General features: G+C 32.9%; 1 protein-coding gene across 1 annotated transcript; it reads right to left on the bottom strand.

Annotated features, from left to right (window-relative positions):
- Window positions 1–9486: 9486 nt before the first annotated feature.
- Window positions 9487–12408, bottom strand: LOC135147135 (BTB/POZ domain and ankyrin repeat-containing protein NOOT1-like). Its single transcript, XM_064079884.1, has 2 exons — window positions 11619–12408; window positions 9487–10598 (listed from the first exon to the last, which is right to left on the bottom strand). Exons 1-2 carry the CDS (start codon window positions 12120–12122, stop codon window positions 9615–9617), a joined length of 1488 nt encoding a protein of 495 aa, XP_063935954.1. The 5' UTR covers window positions 12123–12408; the 3' UTR covers window positions 9487–9614.
- Between the last annotated feature and the right edge of the window lie 10412 nt (window positions 12409–22820).

Below are 22820 nucleotides of genomic sequence, written 5' to 3' on the forward strand. Positions count from 1 at the left end.
TTGTACATTAAAAACACAATATAAACCTCACGACGGTCTTACTATACTATTATAATTACGTAATCACACAAAACTTAGAATATCATTATAGTTACAATACTGGTCTTGCCATTCGTAGCCATCTCTCTCAGAAACAAGTTTCACAGAGCCAACAGCAACACAGGGCAAAAAGGCTGCAAGTGATAAAAGGAATTTTGTTAAGAAACAAGCTTTGCTATCATAAAATTACAGTGATAGAGCATGTAGCGGAAAGTGTAGATCTAGTGAAGTTTACCATCCTTCAATGAAGCCTCTGTCCCCTTTCTTTTTTGTTTCCGTGGAATACTTGTTCCCAGCTGGTGGGTTCTCACTTGGATAACCTAGTAATCAAATTTATGAACAAGGAGTCAGTATCTTGATGCTAGTAAAATTTGTTCAAATTATATAAAATACGTCTACACAATTGTGGGGCGGGGTTGAAACCTGGAGGAGGCTGGTTCTGTTTTTCTTGATCCTTCATGGTGGAATAGGAAGACGATGCTTTATATCTTTACTTGTCTGCACGGAGGATTGTCTAGTATTTATATACACAAACACACTTAAATTTCAACCACCTTTTTGTATGAATAAAAGCAACTTTATGAATCCTAGCAATTGAGTTGACAAGAAGCCGAAATAAGCTTATCGAAAGTAACTTTGAATATTATTATTTTGATAGAATGCACAACTGTTCTCATTGCTTTGTGAGTTATTGATTCTTTTCTTGAAGAGGAGAAGAGAATAAAGCTAAGGGAAAGGAAATATAATGCAAAAGATTAGGGGAATAATCCCAGAGTTGAAATAGAACCCGAGCTGTCTTACTTTAGCTTTAGATGAAGGAATATATGCTTTTGATCTTTCATTTACAATCTTGAGGTGTCTAATTGAGAATATTGAATTTATGCCTTAAGTTCTAGTTTGTGAGCTTTATAATCATTTTAGTTATAACAATTTTTAAACAATATATATTCTTTATAAAAACATTATTCTTTCCTGGTATTTAAAAAAATTATTATCAATAAATTTAACCATGTGGACAACAAATCCTAGTTACAATATTGTTACTACGAATAGTGGACATGGTGCATGTGGGAATCTTAATCCACAATTTTCCTTTCAATTTGTGTTTCTGCTATGCTGGGCTTTACTCGGGCTTTAGCCTTTACTGCCAGTTTTCTGATGTTCTCCCCTTAAAGGGCCATATGTGTGCGGACTGTGGGCCTCAACCAAACATAAGCGAGACCTGTTGCTCACAATAGGATTACTAATGCTTCTAAGTTCTGTTGGGCATTAGTTTTGGGCTTTTATAAATGGATTTCAATGCAGACTTATGTTTCAATTTATTTTTTTTGCTAAACAAGTAAATCAAAACTTTCCTGTGTATAGAGGGGCACCTCATCCTTACGAGCCCAAGGCAGGAAATATATTACCCTTAGAGCAGATAATTTTCCTCTGGACAAACTGTATAAGATACAGAGTAAATATTTAAATAGAAACTCCTGGAAATGGCAACATTATATCGAGCCTATTTGTATCGGTTTTAAGTCACGAATTTAAAGTTGTTTTTGAACTTAAAAATGTATGTTTGCGTAAGAAATCAGAATTAAGCCAGATTTTAGTTTAAGATATTTTTTTCCGTGACTTGTTTCTTTTTAACTCACTTTAATAAAATTTACTTATAAATCATAAGTTTCCCGTAAATCATTTTTATTTTTATTATTATATTTTTAATAACTCATAAATCAAAATCACCCAAACAGACATTTTAAACTCCGGGCTTTTCACCTTAAATCATATGTCATAATTTTAAACTCAATCAAACGGCTCATCACCGGGTCCTGTTATTTAAGAAACCGAAGAAGATTATATTCTAGAGTTCGTCCAAGCTGGCTGCTCTAGTGTAAGGCTGTGTCTTCAACTCATACTCCCTCCGTCCCCCTCAATTGTTTACATTGGGGGGGACACGGAGACCAAGACAATGTATGAAAAATGAGTAAAGTTGGATGAAAAGTGGGTAAAGTGGTGGGACCTATCAATATTTAATAATTGATTTGAGATAGTGGAGGAAAGTAGTGGGTGTAATAGTAGTTTTTATTGTTAAATATGAGATAGTGGGGGTAGATAGTGGGTGTAATGATGAGAAAAACTTACTATTTATAGTAACGTAAAGAAATGAGAGGGACATCCCAAAATAGTAACCGTAAAGAAATGAGAGGGACAGAGGGAGTAATAAAACGAACAACAAAACTGGGAAGATTTGACATGAGATTAGCTGAGCTGACATATCAATCAACAATCAAATCAAGCAATATGATATCTGAGCCTGATGGAGCTGTTACCATATTTAAACCTAACGAACTAACTGCAGACAGTAAATAAGTTGAAACAGTCGAACCCCAATAGAGCTGACAAGGCCTGTTCGAAGTTATACAAACTTGTGCAACATCTCCAAACACACGGTGTACAAATATTGTCTGCATAATAAGATGGTGAGTTAAAATACAAGTGGTGTGGAGAATAGAACGAGGTAGCAGGATTGATACATGCAAGTGTGGGGGCAGTAAGTATTGAATGGTAGTAAAGTAATGAGTGAGACTTGCGATATCTCTGTCACAGCTGAGCTGATAAGTTGCTGTGGCTTTAGCAGAAGCAGCAGCTAAGCTCTTGTTCGATCAACCGTTGATTAATCAACCTCAGTACATGCATGTTATGATGTTACCAGGGCAGTACTTGAAGTATATAATTCACCACTTTGAATTTGGACTATGTTTATATCCATCATGACACGGTGGACTATGTGTGTTTACCGTACTTGCAACCCTTGTGATGCTCAATTTTGTGTGTTAAATGTACTTGTCAATTGTAATTCTAGTGTTTAGCCTTTTCTGTACTCCCCAAATTCTTATGTTGACCATTCATAAATTCTCAAGTACTCGCGCATTTCATTAAATTTTCACCGCTTTCACATAGCAAACAACTTGTAGCAGACTCAGTTTCTTGTTTACACTTGAGAGAATCTGGGTCTTGCTACATGCAACAGACCAAACTTCATCAGAGTCTCCAAATTATATATGGTACTGCATAATGTCTTTCTGCATGTTATAAATTATAATTTGGATAATTGATTGGCTTTAATTCTTAATGTGGAATCCAATGGAGTCGGAGAGCATACTAGAAGTATTACCCTGGTCCAAATCACCCAACTCGGTCTCAAAGTTTACAGTTAGGAAAAGAGCCATCTTGTAAAGTACTGTACTTCGTACAATTTTTTCTTTTCGGACGGGTGAAGCATAATATATACTTATATATTTGTGTTGCCCTAATGGAATTTGGACCATATTTTCCTCCTAAAATAGTAATATTTTTCACAATAAGTTTAAAAATGTTTTACAAAATTATTTTTGGTTAAAAATTCAATTTTGATACGCTAAAATAGTATATCTGCAGAAAAAAAATTATTTGACCCTACCGAGTTGCATGAATAATTAAACCCTTTTATAATTTAGCTAATGATTATACATCAATTCTAAAATTATACATTAGAGCATCTCCAACGGCGTTGGCTATAATCGTTAGCTAAATTGCATCCGTAAGACATTATGTAAAATTTGCCGAACTTGTAAGACATTGTACTTCAATGGCATTGGCTATATTGGTTGGCTATAATTTAAAAATAGTATGTTATTAATATTTTAGTTTGTTAAAATAGAATAAATCAGTTCAATATGGTAATAAATGATGTGCAATCATCCTACAGATTTCTTACAGACCTGTAGAGGTTCGACAAATATAATCATCCACAGGAGGTTGGCTAAAAATATAGACAACGGGTTCACGTGGTTGGAGTGTGATTTTTTCAACATGTTGGTTATATTTTTTATATTTGGTATGACAACTCAATTTTTAGCCAAGGGTTTTATATGGTTGGAGATGCTCTTAGACTGTTATTTTTTATCTTATTTTGGTTGGGTACCAACAGTTTGAAATAAATCAACATGTAACAGTTTAGAAGGTCCCTCTGGGGAGCAGCTGCAAGCTTTTGTCGAATAGACCCACAAGAGGATGAACTGTCAAATCTGTGCTCAGTCGTGTATTTCTTTTATCAAATTCGTACTGATATTATTAAATTTCTCTTTATATTCTACATATATTTGCATTGTCCATTTGTCCCGGTTCCTGCACGCCACAGAAACAGTTGATGACTTGATGCATGGCTTACTCCCTCCGTCCCGGTCAATAGTATACATTGGGGGACGGGGGCGCGGCACCGACTTTAATGCTTCAATGTAGTATAGTTCTGTAAATTATTTTTAAGATTTTTTTTTTTGTATAAAAGTATAACATTTATACTTTTATACAAAAAAAGAAAATCTTAAAAATAAGTTGTAGAACTATGTTTTATAAGAGCCTTAAAAAGCGTGTCGAGCAGTGAAAAAGAAACGTATACAATTGACTGGGACAGAGGGAGTATTAAACAATGCCCCAGTGGCTCAGACAAGTATATAATATGGACACTGCAAGCTTTGTACCCAGTTTTATGTTCAATGTAGTCGTGCTGGACATACACATATAAACTAGGTTCCCTCTCTTCATGTATCTATGCTGAATAACACTCAATTCTCCGTATTAGATCGATCCGAAAATCAATGGTTTAAATTGATCCGAGTCGAGTCGACCTTTCTGTATGTTTGACTGAGAAAGATGCGACCTAATTGTGCCTGAAATTAATGAAGACGAATCAAAATCATCCAAATCACATTTTGAGATTAAACGTTTCTATAGTTTTTGCCACATTGCAATCAATGTGGTAGTATACCATATACTATATGTTTGAATGAATAGGAAAGCTATCTGTCATTTTAACTTAATCTTTTGCTTTATGTTTACCCTTTTACCTCTAAAGTGGACAGACAACGACAGCCGTAAACACGGAGTAAAAGAAAAAGAAGCTATTACGTAGTTGATTATTAATTTCTCCTTGTATCTGCTGAAAGCATATCCTAGTTTCCAGTATAAAATTATTACTCCCTCCGTCCCCCTCAATTGTTTACATTGGAGGGGGACACGGAGACCAAGACAATGTATGGAAAATGAGTAAAGTTAGATGAAAAGTGGGTAAAGTGGTGGGACCTATCAATATTTAATAATAGATTTGAGATAGTGGAGGAAAGTAGTGGGTGTAATAGTAGTTTTTATTGTTAAATATGAGATAGTGGGGGAAGATAGTGTGTGTAATGATGAGAAAAACTTGCTATTTATAGTAACGTAAAGAAATGAGAGGGACATCCCAAAATAGTAACTGTAAAGAAATGAGAGGGACAGAGGGAGTACAGTTTTATAAGCAAATGTTGAGAAAGTTAAACTGAGAAATGTTTGATTATCTACACGAGGTCTTATCAATCTGTGAGACAGACTTTAGGTTAGCCTAATAATCGCATCTACATCCTTTGCAAAAGACGTACGCTGTTAGACTGCTGGTTTTTGAGTTTTCATCTGTCTGAATTGTGAAGTACAGCTCATCTTCATAGCTACTCGCATAGCCTAGTACATTATCCTAGCTAGCTTTATTATTATCTGGTACCCAAGTTCAGTAAACTGATGATAATAACCGAATCCAACCACTGACTTCTCTCTGCGTCTTTATGCTTTACGATTACATAACCCCAAAACTCATCCGGAATACAACCAGTTCACATGAGTTTAATTAATCAGCTATGACTCGGACGTGCTCCCTCCATCCCATCTAAATGGGTTTAAGAAAACAAGTTTAGTAACGTGAAAATGTGAGAAAAGTGAGGATAGTGATGAGACCGGTTGATATTCTACTCCGATGCTTTTTATTTTTCTTTGAAAAGAGAGAATTATAGATTGCTAGGGTTCATGCCTGTAAATATTCTATAATCTGTAGAATTAGAACAACTCTTGGGGAATAATATTAGTATTCAGGGAACTACTGCTTATAAAGTACACCTTCCCTTACTTCTATCTATTAACAATTTTTATCTATTACTTGATACATATATTAAGACATATAAGTAATATATAAATTTATAATTAATTTCTCAGTTTTTTTTCTGAAATAAGGTTCGAAAAGAAAAAACTAAAATAATTTATAAAACAATACTACAACAGAGTCTTACTAAATCTTAATCCAAAATCTTAACAACCTAAAGAGATCGACCGAGTAATTTCATATAACTGATGACGTTACTGTATGATACAGTAAAAAGAAAGAGCGTAACTGAAGTATTCAAAAGAGCTAGCTAGCTCGTCAGATATATATACAGTTTGATTTTGTGCAGTTGTGCGACAAAGTATGGGGAGCCAAAAAGAGAGGTGTTTTGGACCTGATAAAAGATCGACACAATTGACCTCCATGTGTTGTGTAATCTCCTTTTACATAAAAGAAATAGTACTTCTGGTTGCGGTTGATGTGACCCGACTTATCCTTGTATTTGGATCCAAACTTATTTAAATACATACAATAATAATGATAATAATATGCTTAAAGCTGAAACCCCTGATCCCAGACTAGCTAGGTGATTCATGCGATGCGAGTACACGTAAGAGGAAATATGGACGAGGACATCGAGATGGAATTTATTTTCTGCTGTTACCTCAATTCTTTATCTAAAAAACACTTAAACCTTTATTCATAAAAAAATAAAATAATTTATAAAATTATATTTTATAAAATATTAAAATATATATGCAAAAGAGTCAGAGAAACGAATGGAGTAATTGATTAATAGACTCATGTTCTACGGATCATAAATTTGATCATCACACATCTAATTTTTTTAAAAAAAGTTGGATAATATTTATTAAATTATAGAGACGCTCTATTTATGACACAGTTTAGTACTAGAATGTTGAAAATTATTACAACAAAAATATAACATTAAAAATATAAAATATTTATAAAATAATATAAAATAACTACTTTATATTTTTAGAAAAAAATAATTGTTATCACTTTTCTCGTCCGAATAATAATTCATACGCACGACGTTGATTGCTGGTACGTGACAACAATAGTCCACGCGCATAATGGAAGACTACTTTTTTATTGACAAGTGGGGAGACTATCAACCTAGCGAAAATATATTTTTTCCCAAATAGTCAATAACGGATTATATTAATCAACTATTGTGTACGCAACTACGCATGCATACTGCACATTGCATTGCAGTATTGTAGTTGTATTAACATTGATACTCCCTCCCCTCCGTCCCCCTCAATTGTTTACATTGGAGGGGGACACGGAGACCAAGACAATGTATGAAAAATGAGTAAAGTTAGATGAAAAGTGGGTAAAGTGGTGGGACCTATCAATATTTAATAATAGATTTGAGATAGTGGAGGAAAGTAGTGGGTGTAATAGTAGTTTTTATTGTTAAATATGAGATAGTGGGGGAAGATAGTGGGTGTAATGATGAGAAAAACTTACTATTTATGATAATGTAAAGAAATGAGAAGGAAATCTCAAAATAGTAACTGTAAACAAATGAGAGGGACAGAGGGAGTATATCTATAATTTATTTGAGCAGTACTACTCATGTACGTACGATATGAGATATTGGGTACTCAGTCGTGCGGTCACACTCAATGTTGCATTCATGCTTGACAACTAATGAATTTGTCTAGCTATAATCCGCTTAAAATAATTAGCACCGTGAAAGCCAGATGAATTTTCTAACGAGTACCCATCAAACCCAGTAGAGTACTGATAAGACGGCTCGGCCCCTACAGCATTGGGATATACAAGCCGTATACGAAGCAGCCCAGAGAAGACATCTCCTTCGTATTCGATGCATGCAAATATTTATTTTTATATTCCTCCTCAAATTAAATTTGTGCAGGACTTGAGGTACTTGACCACATGTTGATATAAAAATATTACTCCCTCCGTCTCTAAAAACGTTTCTCGTTTGAAATGTCGGCACTGTTCATAACATGAGACAAATTACTAATTTACGTCTAACCTATAAGATAAAATATAATCATGAGTGATCTTGTTGGATTCGTATTTATGAGTACTTTAATACAATGAATTTTTTTATTTAATACTAATACAAAACTAAAGATATTATTGATTAAAAGTGTGTGTTGGTAAACGCGAAAAATACAAATGTGAAAAGTATTTAGGAACGGAGGGAGTATTAGCATCAGTGCGCTGCTCTACTGTAAGACAAAACTTGGAATTGAGATTGAAATTTGAAAGACAGGTAGTTGGTGATAAGACATGAAAAGAAGGGCAGGGCACACAAATAGGCCATAATCTTAGATTTACTCCTCCATAATTTGGATGTGAAGCGGGATTGAAAAGATTGACATGCGTCCGATCTCTCTCGTTCACGCCAAAATTATACTACATCTCATTTGTCCCGTTCCATTTATGGACAAGTTTCAGTATTGCTTATACATATTGCTAGTCATTCTATCCACCGACGGTATGAAGTTACCGGAAATTACTAACAAAGACATACATGGATCAATGCTACAAACGTATAAGTATATGGGTAGCAGTGATAAAACTGTAGTATACTCACAAATTCGGTCTATTTGCCTTTTAATGTATCCTGATTCCTGCATAGTATATTTACTAATATCGTGCAAGACATTTGTTAAACTACAAGATACTCGTAACAAACTACCAGATCAGCTATATACAAAAAAAAAATTTCAACAATAACTTTTGTGAATGAAATCCTTTATTTATTTTTTCACCAAATGATGGTAAAAATATATTAAAATGAAGTGTACGTCAGAAGGTATAGAGACGGAGACGGGTACATGTACTTGTCCCCACTGACCTCCGTGATAGATGCATATATCTTCTATATTTTTAATTAAAAATTTGTTTCGCCCTCATAATTATGGAGTTAGACCTTTCGAGTGAAAGTATAAATTCGAATCTAACATGACAATAAAATTGTTTTGTCGATTTTTTTTTTTTGCCTCAGCTAGACTAAAATCCTATCTTCGTGTCTTGATGCAGAAGCTGCACAAGTGGAGAACCATCGATAGCCCCCTTAACGAAGCAGTGTAGAGAGCAAATTTATAGTTATAGACTGAGCCAAACTGATACAAGCAAAATTCAGATCTCTTTCAAGTCACAATTCTGGAGAACATATTCGGTCAATTTTCAGGGATTCACACATTTACTGTTCAACTAAATTGTTGTGAACAATTGCTTTAGGCAAATATATAGTAAAATCCGAGAGCCGCGTGCCTTAAAACCGTTAAAAGCAAATCTGTGAAGCCTCGTGAGTTTACTAAGAGTCGAATTTAAGCATTTTCGCTGTGCCGAGAACACGAGAAATATTCACACAATAAAAAAAAAATCTACGAATGCATAATATATAAAGCTAATCAGGTTACCAATTTTCTAAAAATCTCAATATTTCAGAATGAGAATTTAATATAATCTAATATATAATATCCCACCATATAGAGAGCGTGAAATTATAGGTGAATGCTCATAAATAAATTCATGGTAGTAATATCCATTTTTTGCTCATCGAGCACTCGAAGATTGAATATATGTCTAGAAATATAGATTTATATAGAGTCGGGCTCTTAATATAGCTCCACTAATAATTATGATGGGAATGATGATACATGGATGAAGGATCACAACCACCTCGATTCATAGCGTCACTTTGGCTATCTCCTTCATTAATATGCGACGAAGCCCCGAGGTTGAGATAAACCAATCTCGAATCGAGGTTCAAGTTACCTACATTGCCACCACGCGCTCCTCCGCTGCTGTGATGATGATCTTCATTTCCCATTGGCGGTGGATATATAGTTGTGGAAGTATTCGCTCCGCCGCTTCCATCACCGCCACCAACTTCCTCCCTCGAGATCACCAATGCTGCCGACTGAACAAGCTCGAGGCATAGCCGAAGCTTGTTTGGTTCGATGTGTGTTAGCCCCGGGATGGCCCCTTTGAATAAAAAATCAGAGGTTAGGGTTCGCAAGACATCTAGGGGGGTAATGCCTTCCATTGTACGGACATTAGGGTCTGCATGGTGGTCAAGAAGAACTGCCACCATATCCGGGGACACCATCTCGGCGGCTATGTGGAGGGGCGTTTTGCCCGCGGGTCCAGCCGGGTAGTTCACTTCAGCTGCCCCGAGTTCCAGCAATGCCTTGACAACCTCTCGGCTACAATTCTCCACGGCGTAATGTAGGGCGAGCGCTTCGTCCAAGTTGAGACCTTCTCCCATCACCATGAGCTTCACGAGTTCCACGTCAGACGAGTCCAATGCTCGTCTCATTCTCCGAATTTTCTGATCTTCCAGGTCCGCGGTCAGGTCGTGTTGGTGATGGTGGTGGTGCTGTTCAGACATGAGAGACCGACGAGCAAGGGTGGACTTGAAACGAAGCTCTTCGATTTTGGCCACAACATCAATCGGGAGGTGCTTGGCCAGAATTTCGGGAGGAAGACCCGATTTCGCAACCAGATGGGAACAAGTAGTCCAAAGCTGATGCATGTCTTGTTTTCTTGATGCTATCAAAACCTTCATCACATCTTCAATTGACGCTTTCTCTACTATACTTTCCAGTTGCTTCTGCAAATGCATCAACATCCAAAAGACAAGATGTACATGAGGAGCTACACATTATACTATTTATAAGACCTTGTACCAGTACATAACCATGTTAAAACACAAACACACGTGTGTGACACAGATATAGTGAGTGGAAAGAAGGAAGGAGCTAGGGAAGGAAAGTTTAGTGTTTTGGCATGAGTCGTTTGGTTTTATATATTTAGAGTAATGTAAAACCAAATGAGGAAAGTGGGGTTTGGTTGGGAAAGCAAAGCTAATGGAAGGTAGATCTTATTTGACGAGATATCACTGTGGAAAGACAAGACGTCAAGACTTGGGCAAATCAAGATCTAAATTTAGCAAATATTGGGAGTAGAACATAAAGATGTGAGGAACCCAATTCCAGAAATATGTATGCAACTAATCAACTCAACTATATATCTATCTATCTATATACCCACACCCCTAGTCACATATACATGAAATGAAGCCAATGATTATGATGATAAGTCTTTCTGTCTGTCCACACTAGAATCACATAAATATTTATGCACAAATTAAGACAATTTTTCACATATGCTTATATCCATCCTATAATTTGAAAGATTATATCATTCATTAGAGAGAATCGAAACCAAGGCTTGAAATAAATCGTTTAATTGGTCCTTTCGAAAAGTAATAACCACACTCTAATTTATACTAACTCCTGTTTAGAAACTGTTTATAAACATCAGCTGTTAAAGCTGCTCAAGAACTGGAAGATAGTTCGGATCAAAGGCTGCAAAAACTAGCGAAAGGTGTAATCATAAGAAAAGAGCAGAGGAGAGTGGTTTTAGTACTAGATTAGTTTTATCCGAGATGTAATATTTACATCCAACGATGTTTATATTAAAAAGGTAGTTTAGAAATCAACCCATTTGATTGAATGTTGTTACAATAGTATGTTAAAACCCCATAATAAATCTACGTAGGAGAGAGAGATGGAGAGAGGAGAGATCTCAAGAAGGGGGTAAAAGCACACATAATTAGAGTGAGACTCACCTGAGTGAGCAATGCGAGCTGTTCAATACCGAAAGATCTAGCGGCTGCGAGGGTTTCGAGAGCAAGATCAACGGCTGCAGTGCAATGTGTGTGCCAACAACCCCTCTCCCCACAATTAGGCCTGGGCTCATGCTTTTGAGGCACAATTGAGACTTGACCACTGTACAAGAATTGCAACATCAACAAAAACACCTCATAACCTACTGAATTCACCGGTATCACTTGCGAATTGGGTCCACCCCTGGGCGATGAGGCCAACGCGCCGCCACTACCGCCAGACCTGGACCCGCTTCCGACGGAGGAGGCGTCGAGCCCGGCCGGGGTGTCTGGCCCACAAAAGAATTTCCTGAAGAAGAGGCTCCTAGCAGCCAAGATGCACCTGTGAGCGTGGACTAAACGACCCTCCACACTGAAAGTTACATCACTGAAGGCTTGTCCGTTGATCAGAAGATTTAGATAATCTAGAGATAGAGATCTTAAGTAGTCCTCCAGGGAGGACATCATATATCGAGAGAGAGATCGGGAGAGAGAGAAAGAGATGTTGTTGTCCTAAAAAAGATGGTTCGAAAGAAAGAGGAGTTTGTGAATAGCTAGGTTATTGTACATGTGAGCTCAAGGGAAAAGAAAGAAAGATGAAGATGGGTTGTTGTGCATGTATGTCCATCTTTCTTTTCTTTCTTCCGATGATTTTATTTCTTCTCCAGAGATTCTCTATTCTATGATGGTGTGTGTGGTACAAGATATTATAAGAGAGAGATAGAGCAATATGGGTGGCTGTTCTGGGCGGCTCAACTATTTAAAAAGAACCACTATGTCCTTTATATTTTATTTTTTTATATCTCTACGTACAATTGTCTTCAATTTTTCTCATACAATTGCAAGATGCATAGGTAAAATCAGTGTTTCGGATTTAGTTGGAGAAGTTACGGAACAAAGATTAATCGGGGATTAATTGGATTGATCGGCGATTAATCAGATTGATCAGTAATTAATCGGATATTTAATCAGTCCGACGAGCTACGGAACATGGATTAATCGGTGATTAATCGTGATTAATCACCGATTTTTAGAACAGAAGGTAAAATACGTGCTTTTGGTATAATATTTTAGCTAAATCATTTCCTCTTAGTGATTCAAAGTTTTTTTTTTGGAAAGGCGTGATTCAATTTAAATCAATATTTCGGTGATGGGGGCATAAATATTATTCCTAACTCGTATTGTGATTCATTGCAAGGTGTTGGTGATAATATATATGGCTGAGATTAAGACAGTTAGGAAAATATATAATAGTCCCTGTAATTTGTAAAACAGTCCGCCTGTCAACCACTAAATAATTAGCAGTAAGCCCTGTAATTTAATTTCTCCGCGCAGGATATTAAAAAAAAACAGCATTATCTTAGCGGACCAATTATTTAAAACAAGTCACCTATATATTAGAACCAATCCATCAATGTCTAATAAATTAATAACATATAAAGATTTTTAATAAAGATAATTAGCATTTTATATTTTTGAATGCTTTTTCGATTTAGTATCAAATTATGTTCTCGTATGATATAAAATTAAACTCATTTTATTTTACACTTTTTGACCAAATTTCGTTCAAATTGACTGCTACCATTAGTATAAATTGGAGTAAAACATCAAAGATTTATATATTTATAATCTAAATTTAAATAAAATTGTCATGTTTTAATTTTTTTAATGCTAAAAGTCACAACCACTTTGAACGAAATTTAGTTAAAATGATGCAAATTAAAGCAAGTTCAAAACAAGGAGGTGCAAAATGTCAAGAAATATAATTGGAGATCAAATTGAAAATACGTCCAAAGCTAAATGATGTAAAGTATTAATTACTCTTTTAATAATGTATATAAATTTTAATATTTTAATTAATAATTATAAGTCTTAATAAATTAATAGATTAATTAATTTTATAAATATAGTTTATTGAAATTAGTAATATGATATTTAATAAATTTTTCTACCAATATATATCTTACTTTTACTGTATCCAATTGTCTATAATGCTTCCATACAAGATTTCAATAAATATTTTCTTTCTTACGGATAGAGTTTGAAATTTATTAAAATATTTATTCATAAAAAAAATAGCCACTTTTATTCATTTTCACTAAAATATCATCTTTTGTGACTATGTTGGATACATAACACATGTGCTAAAATGTATTAAAATAACTAAATACTTGTATATTTATTACGTACACTCATGTGTTGTTGGATTTAGCTGATTACAAATAATACTTCAAATTTAGTGTTAAAAGAATTAAAACTTGTGAAGGCATTTTTGGTCGGATCTTGATGAGCTTTGTGTAGCTTCTTACGTTAATATTTGAAATATGAATGATCGATATTAGATTTTGATTTCAAAAATTATCATTTTGGTGTCCAAAAGTTATTTATAATATTGTTAGTTAGTCTTGAATATTATATTTTCTTGACATGGTGGAGGATTTAAAATTATCGTTTAGGATTGACGTATCTAAGTATGAAGGGGAAACAAATTCCAGTATATAATAATTAATCGTAAGAATTGTTCTAACAAAGACTTGACGAAAGACAAAATTTATAAGAGAGAGTATTAAAATGGGAAGGAAAAAATATAAAGTAATTTATGCTTTTAAATTTTATTGATTACTACTTGTCTTAAGAAGCTAATTACTTATATGTGTATGTGCAGGTAGGGGTGTGCATGGTGCGGTTTGGTGCGGTTCCGGACATTAACCGTTACCAAACCGATGAATGCGGTTCGGTTCAGTTAATCATCAGTAACCGTAACCGCACCAATTAAAACGATTTCTCGGTTGCGGTTAACCATTAGTCGGTTGCGGTTTTTTTTCGGTTTTTCCACTATTATTTGCTACTCTTGTGTATAATGATTTTTTAAAAATAATATAAAATTTTCATGAATATGTGCAATATGTTCGGTTATTATTTACTATTGTTTCTATATGAGGATATGGGAAACATTACATACTTTCATCTAAAAAATTTTAATACATAATAAAAACTAAAACATACATATTTTGACAAGAATTTAGATGATGTCAAGTAAATAAAATTACCCAAAATCAACTAATCATGAAATTCAAATAAAAAATTTTCAAAGAGTACATAAATAAAAAAAGTAGAATAGGTTTCATAATAAAATTTGATTAGCAGATTAACAACAAAAATATTTTTGCTTTGTGGCAAATCACAATAGTCCTAGTTTTCGATCAAGCGCTTCTCCAAATATTTGGGTGCCCGGTTATTTAAGTGACTCAGCAAGTATGCAAGTATGGAAGAAGAACCTCCATATAAAATTAGATGTGAAGTTTAAAAATGACTAAAATGCTTTATTAATATTATTAATATATATAAACACACACACACACACATATATATATATATTTATATTTATATATATATATATATATATTTCGGTTCGGTTAATTTAAGTGCGGTTTTAGCATAACACCGAAAATAAAACCGCACCACTAATTTCGGTTTTTTATCTCGGTTATTTTCGGTTTTATTTGCGGTTTGGTTTTTTTCGGTGTGGCTTTTCGATTTTTTTAGGTTTTTTTTGCGGTTTCGGTTTTTCCTGCTCGCCCTATGGGCAGGAATTCTATTTTTTTTCCCTTTACCTTTTATAAAAACGAACGTTGTCATGGAGAAAGCTGCACGTAATGAGCGGCTATAACATTCCTAATATAAGTAGTGGTGGAAGAAGGATAGAGATCAAAATATAAAGTTTTTTAAGATAAATATCTAATTCATGAATTAAATATTGATTTTTGGGTATATGAATTTATTGAGATGTTTAAAAAAATTTAACATCAATCAATATACTTATATAAAGGAGAAGCGAGGGGCGTGTAGGTGGCGCCTCTCACATCGCTCCGTTCTATTTTTCTAATTTTTTGGAATTTTTGGATTATCAATATACTTATATAAAGGAGAAGCGAGGGGCGTGTAGGTGGCGCCTCTCACATCGCTCCGTTCTATTTTTCTAATTTTCTGGAATTTTTGGATGAATAATATCAAAAATTAGAACTACCTTTTTTAATTTCGTGTATATTAGAAGCAAGTTTCAGAATTTGATTTTGTTTCAAATTATTTATGGAATATTAGAAGCAAGTTTCAGAATCTGATTTTGTTTCAAATTATTTATGGAATATAGTAACTTGAAAGTTTTAATCTGATTTTGTTTCAGATTATTTAATTATGGGAAAGAGAAATTATTTATGGAATATAGTAGCTTGAAAGTTTTTAATCTGATTTTGTTTCAGATTAAATTTGTTTCAAATTATTTATGGAATATAGTAGCTTGAAAGTTTTAATCTGATTCTGTTTCAGATTATTTAATTATGGAATATACAAATTATTTATGGAATATAGTAGCTTGAAAGTTTTAATCTGATTTTGTTTCAGATTATTTAATTATGGGAAAGAGTAGCACACAAGTCTCTCTGCACCTATAAATACCCTTATAGATTGTATGATTTTGGATCATTTAAACACAATCTCCTCTCTCTCAATACCATAACCCTACGCTCGATTTCTAACTCGAAGGTGTCATTCTTCTGCAACGATAAGTGAATGCTGTTTATGCAGTACTAAAAAAATAAAGGTTGTTGCAAGCAAAGGTAGTTATAAACCGCTATATTGGAGTCGACAAATCCAAACACGAGAAAAGAATATAATCTTGACATGATATTGATGGTTGATATTAATAAATTAATTATTAGTGATGTATCTTTGTTGGTTATTCTTTTATAATATTTGTTTTGTTTATCAGACATGTTTGTTGTTGTTAATTTTTATATGATTTACTTTGTATAGAGGAAAAAATATTTATTCATGCATTATCTATTTGCACTATTCAAACAACTTTTAAGTAAAGGTTGTTTATACACTATTTAAAAATAAAGGTTGTTACAAGCAATGGTGGTAGTTATAGACCGCTATCTCACATATTTAAGTTAGATGTATTTGTGCACAATCGATCCAAAAAAATTGGAAGAAGGTGACAATGGAAGAATATGATTACTTTTAAAAAAACAAATAAAATTAAAATTCGTCAAACTTTAAATTGTTAATTACGTGTATAAATTTATTTTCATTTTTTTCATCATGAATTATAGTCCAAATTTGCAATTTTATATAATAGTATTGGTATTACATCAAGATTTTTATAATATAAATTTATTGAATCCTACAAATATTAATTTTGAAACATTAATATATTAATATACTTTTAATAGACAACAACAAAATTATTTTATTCTATGAATATTAATATTAAATCATTAATAAAATTTTTATAGGCCGCCGCAACGCGCGGCTTCTCAACTAGTATACTTATATAAAGGAGAAGCGAGGGGCGTGTAGGTGGCGCCTTTCACATCGCTCCGTTCTATTTTTCTAATTTTCTAAAATTTTTGGATGAAAAATATTAAAAATATAAAATTACCTTTTTTAGTTTCGGATATATTAGAAGCAAGTTTCAGGATCTGATTTTGTTTCAGATTATTTATGGAATATAGTAGCTTAAAAGTTTTTATCTGATTTTGTTTCAGTGTAGGTGGCGCCTCTCACATCGCTCCGTTCTATTTTTCTAATTTTCTAAAATTTTTGGATGAAAAATATTAAAAATATAAAATTACCTTTTTTAGTTTCAGATATATTAGAAGCAAGTTTCAGAATCTGATTTTGTTTCAGATTATTTATGGAATATAGTAGCTTGAAAGTTTTTATCTGATTTTGTTTCAGATTATTTAATTATGGGAAAAAGTAGCACACAAGTCTCTCTGCACCTATAAAAAGCCTATAGATTGTAGGGTTTTGGATCATCTAAACACAATTTCCTCTCTTTCAATACCACAACCCCACCTCTCTCTGATGATAGTTCTCTTGCTCGATTTTTAATTCGGTGGTGCCGTTCTTCTGCAACGATAAGTGAAAGCTTTTTATACGGTATTAAAAAATAAAGGTTGTTGCAAGTGAAGGTAGTTATAGGCCGCTATGTATGTGGGAGTCGACAAATCCAAATACGGGATAAAAATATAGTCTTGACATGACATTGATGGATGATATCAATAAATTAACTATTAGTGATATATGTTTGTTGGTTATTCTTTTATAATATTTGTTTTGTTCATCGGACATGTTTGTTGTCGTTAATTATTATATGATTTACTTTATATATTGGAAAAATTTATTCATGCATAATCTGTTTGTTCCGTTCAAGCAACTTTTAAGTGAAGGCTGTTTATACAATACTAAAAAATAAAGGTTCCTACAAGCAAGAGTAATTATAGACCGTTATCTCATGGATTTAAATTAGATGTTTTTGTGCACAATCAATCCAAAAAAATTGGAGGAAGGTGACAATGTAAGAACATGATCACTTTTAAAAAAACACAAATAAAATTAAGATTCGTCGTGCTTTAAATTGTTAATTACGTGTATAAATTTATTTTCATTTTTTCACCATTAATTATAGTCCAAATTTACAATTTTATATATTAGTATTGGTAGTACGTCAAGATTTTTATAATATATAATTTATTTTATCCTACAAATATTAATTTTGAAACATTAATATACATTTTATAGGCTGATATAATATTATTTTATTTTACAAATATTAATATTGAATCATTAATATAATTTTTATAGACCGCCGCAACGCGCGGCTTCTCAACTAGTTAATTATTAAAGCAATCTTAGAATATTAGTCTTAATAACTCATGTCTGATCCTTAGACACCGTCTCTAAAATAAGGGTACATCACAGGACTATGTCATGGCGCATTAAAATAATAAAAAATGTTAGCTATATTTAAAAATTTTAATTTTTTCTCAAATCTCAATTGGCAATTTTTGATTGATTTCATTCATAATAATAATAATGAGCTCCCTCTAGTAATTATTAATAATAACGATGATTATGATGATGAAATCTCCTCTATGCAAATAAATCACCTAATTAAAATTAAATATTTTATTTGTCATACAATTTGGAAAAAAAAACATTTTGAAACAAGATTTATATGCTTAACATTCATCTAAAGAAATTATATATAAATATTTGCTTGCATTTAAAGATTCATTTTAAAAGAAAAAAGTATCTTTCAAAAATTCACTAAAATAACCCAAACAGATGACCGCGCACGTCACAAACCCACAACAACAAGGGTAAGGGAGAATTGAAGGACATTAAAAAGTTTCGTGCGGACACGGTGACCGGCGAGGACGGGGACTCGTTCCACCGACCACCAGTTATTGTAATTAGCTATGTAATAATTTTATATTTAATAATAGAAATAAATGACACTCTGCAATAACAATCATGTTTAATGGTTCTGCGACTTGTGTACGTAAAAAAGAAAAAAGTTTAATGGTTATGAGTTGCTCCCTCCATCCCAGCCATTTGTATACAAATGAATGAGACACGGAAACCAACAAATTATGTAAAAAATGAGCAAAGTTAAATGAAAAGTGGATATAATGGTGAGATTCATTTATATTTAATAATAGATTTGAGATAGTGGAGGAAAGTAGTGGGTGTAATAGTGTTTATATTATTATAGAATAGAGATATTGGAAGAATGTAGTGGGTATAATGATGTTTTATATTATAAAAATTTATTACTTTTGAAATGTATACAATTAATGGGACGTCTCAAAAAAGAAACTGTATACTCCCTCTGTCCCTCTTATTTCTTTACAGTTACTATTTTGGGATGTCCCTCTCATTTCTTTACGTTACTATAAATAGTAAGTTTTTCTGATCATTACACCCACTATTATCCCCTACTATCTCATATTTAACAATAAAAACTACTATTACACCACTACCTTCCTCCACTATCTCAAATCTATTATTAAATATTGATAGATCCCACCACTTTACCCGGACGGAGAGAATGGGAGTATGACTTGTGAGTAAGAGAGGCGCACGTGAGTTGGAGGAGACAGAACACGTGGAGTGACTGGGTTAGGACAAATAGGGGAGTTGCTGTAAATTATAAATAGTTACTGCAAGAGATCCTCGCAAATCGCATTTAGATGTAAATGGTTAGGGGTGAGAGAAAAAACCGATTTGAAATCGAACCGAAATCGAAACCGGGAAAAATCGATTAAAATCGAACCGTCAAAAACTAAAACCAGAATCGAAACCGAAAAAATTAAACCGAACCGTTTTGATTGGTTCGGTTCCGATTATATCCCAAAGCCGAACCGAAAAAAACCGAACCGAACCGATTATTAATATAAATAATTAAATATAATTTTTTATAATCTATATAATAAAGTATAAACATTTGTAGATTTAAAAAAAATATATATATGCAAATTAATAATAAGGTGCAGAACAGGTTTAGCTACAATAAAACATAATTTATTTGTACTTGTAATTTTGTATTATTTGTTCATCTTTGTGTATGTAAATCGAATTGTGTTTTTAATCTTGCTGATATGTGAATTTTATTATAAATTAGTACTTGTCTTGGCTCTTGCTTAGTTTGGTTGCTGCCCTGTTATTGTATATTTTATATGATTATATCAAACATAAAACTGGTGCATCAGAAGAAATTAAAGGCTGTCCAGTAGGTTTGTATTAGTTGAGCTGGTAGCATTTTAGGCATTTTGGACTAAGTTATTTTAATTCTATTATAGTTCACTCTGTTATAGTGCTAAATTGTGTACTTAAGTTTGATTCGCATTGCTTAAGTGATCTTGTAATTTACAAGATTACTGACTTAAGCCTTGATCACTGATGGCCTTGCTAAATTACAAATTTACTGACTTAAGTTTGAGCACTCTGTGGTCTGTTATTAGTTTAGCACAGAGAATGCACTATCTTATGACTTATTATCTATGTTGAAACTTAAATTTCACTATTGGATTATTATTATCTTTAAATTGCTTGCAACAATTTGTGTTATTTGTATATTATTTTTTCAATTTTATAGTTGCCGGTTTTGTAACCGAAACCGAGCCGATTATAATCGAACCGGCTTTTTAAAACCGAATCCGAATCCAAACCGACGGTTGCGGTTTTCGATTTTAAAAACCGGAGATATATGATTCCGGTTCCGGTTTTATCTCGAAACCGAGCCGAACCGGCCCATGCTCTCCCCTATAAATGGTAGTGTGTTCCCCTCTCTCTCTCTTCGCTGCTGTAGTTGGTTTCCTACCGATGGACATGCACTAAAATAAAAAGAAAATCCGATGGATTGACAACACGTCACTCCCTATCTCATGATTTGAAGTCGATTTGACATTTGACTTGTCATCTCCATCACGCTCTCTCCCAAACCCTACCATACATTTATTCTTGATGTGCTCTTCATTTTCATCCGGCTTATATTATTGGCGGGGTTAATTATCTTCTTCGTCCTGGTGCCTGTGGGTATAATCGAGCAAAAATGTAGTAATGAAAATTCATATATTATAATATTCAGACAAATCTAAAATTATGTCATCAGAAATATATTAAATTTGAATCATTATATACTTACTTAAATCCGTTCTAAGTAATGGTAAAAATATAATCAATAATCAAAATTTATTATTTATAGTTTAATTTCAAAATTATTTTATTATTGATATATTGTTCGATTTCCAAATTATTTTATGTTAAAATTTGATTAATTTTATTTTAAAATTTTAACTTTTACAATTTTATACTTTATATTATAAATTTAATTTTTAGTTCACACTAAAAATCATGTCACATAGATACATAATTATTGATTTTAAAATATAGTCAAGTGTTATTGAAATACAAATAACAATAACTTACAATATTAGTTTATGATGCATGGTTAGGACATTGACTCGTTGCTTGCTGGCCTTTACCACGTCAAATCCGACTAGACGTTAATGAACTCAACAAGTTTTTGTGGGATATTGGGAAAGGATGAGTATTCCATACATGACAATTAAGTGCTGCAGAATGATAGAGAGTGTGTGTTTTGTGGATAGTATGGAGTCAAATTTTGCTTTTATACGAGTATTGGTTTCCATTTATAGTGGTCATTTGCAGAATTGGTGTCGCGCCAATCGTCCATTCAACTTGGATTTCTAGTTTTAATTGCTTCGAAAAAAACAGTTTGAATGCCATTTTGGTTGATGCATGTTCGACCTATTTTTCAGTCAAAATTTTAAATGACGTGTAAGACATTTATATCAATACATTATTTGGTAATTTAAACAAATTATGTGTTAGCAGAGTGTACTTTAATTTGTGTTTGATTTTATAAAATAATTACACAAATACCAAATTTCACACAAAACAGTTAGGTAATAATTTGATATTACAATGAATTTTTTTATGATATATCTATTATAATGATGAACGAGTATGCATGAAGTGAGTACTTGTATTTGTATTTGTATATACATTTTCTTCAAAATATCGTTTAATTGTCTCTTTATGAGAGCAGTAGATTGTAAATTACTGTTTTTTCGATTCGGTGTAGATGTCGTATGGTTTTTTGTTATTAGATTAACATCTTTGTTTAAAAAAAAATAAATCTTCAAATAAAAATTCTACCTTATATTATAAGTTTCTTAAATTAAGTTATGAAACACAAGCATAAAAATCTTGTAGTTGACCATATCTTGTATAATGCGCCATGTTCGATTCTTACCCCGTCAGGTGCCTGCAACATATCATAATTAGCCTTGCGACTCAGAATGGAAACTTTAATTCGTTAAACAATTTTTCATGTAATAAACTACTTCTGGTAAAACTATTTGCTGCATACAGCGTACATATGTTTGTTTTCTCCTAAAAAAAATATTCATTGGGGATTCTGAACGTCTGTCCGATCTATTATACTATTTAATTATATGCATCCGGAGTCTGAAAGAAAAAATTAAACTATTAAAGAAAAAGTTATAATAGAAGATATATAAGTTGAGTAGAATATATATACAAGTTGCAGCTACAAAACATGTAACATGTGGCCATAATCTCCTTCTTCCGGCCTCATTAGTTGTTACATATGCATTGTATATAAATTAAATTTGTAGATTAGCGTAATTAGGGACGTCTCTCTCTATATTTTGTCTGTAACATTAAGTTAAACAGGCCGACATTTATTGTATATGAAAACCCAAATAGTTGGCATGAAAGTGACAAAATAAGGACTTTATTGTTCGTGAGTCCGACCTAAATAATTGA

This window comes from Daucus carota, chromosome 6 (assembly GCF_001625215.2).
Source record: "Daucus carota subsp. sativus chromosome 6, DH1 v3.0, whole genome shotgun sequence".
Taxonomy (NCBI): Eukaryota; Viridiplantae; Streptophyta; class Magnoliopsida; order Apiales; family Apiaceae; genus Daucus; species Daucus carota.

What these genes read in the sequence shown, in the direction of transcription:
- LOC135147135 (XM_064079884.1), bottom strand. Translation starts at nt 12,122, where the DNA reads ATGATGTCCTCCCTGGAGGACTACTTAAGATCTCTATCTCTAGATTAT. An exon ending in AGCTCGCATTGCTCACTCAG is followed by an intron (nt 10,599 to 11,618) that starts GTGAGTCTCACT and finishes ATGCATTTGCAG; the next exon opens with AAGCAACTGGAAAGTATAGT.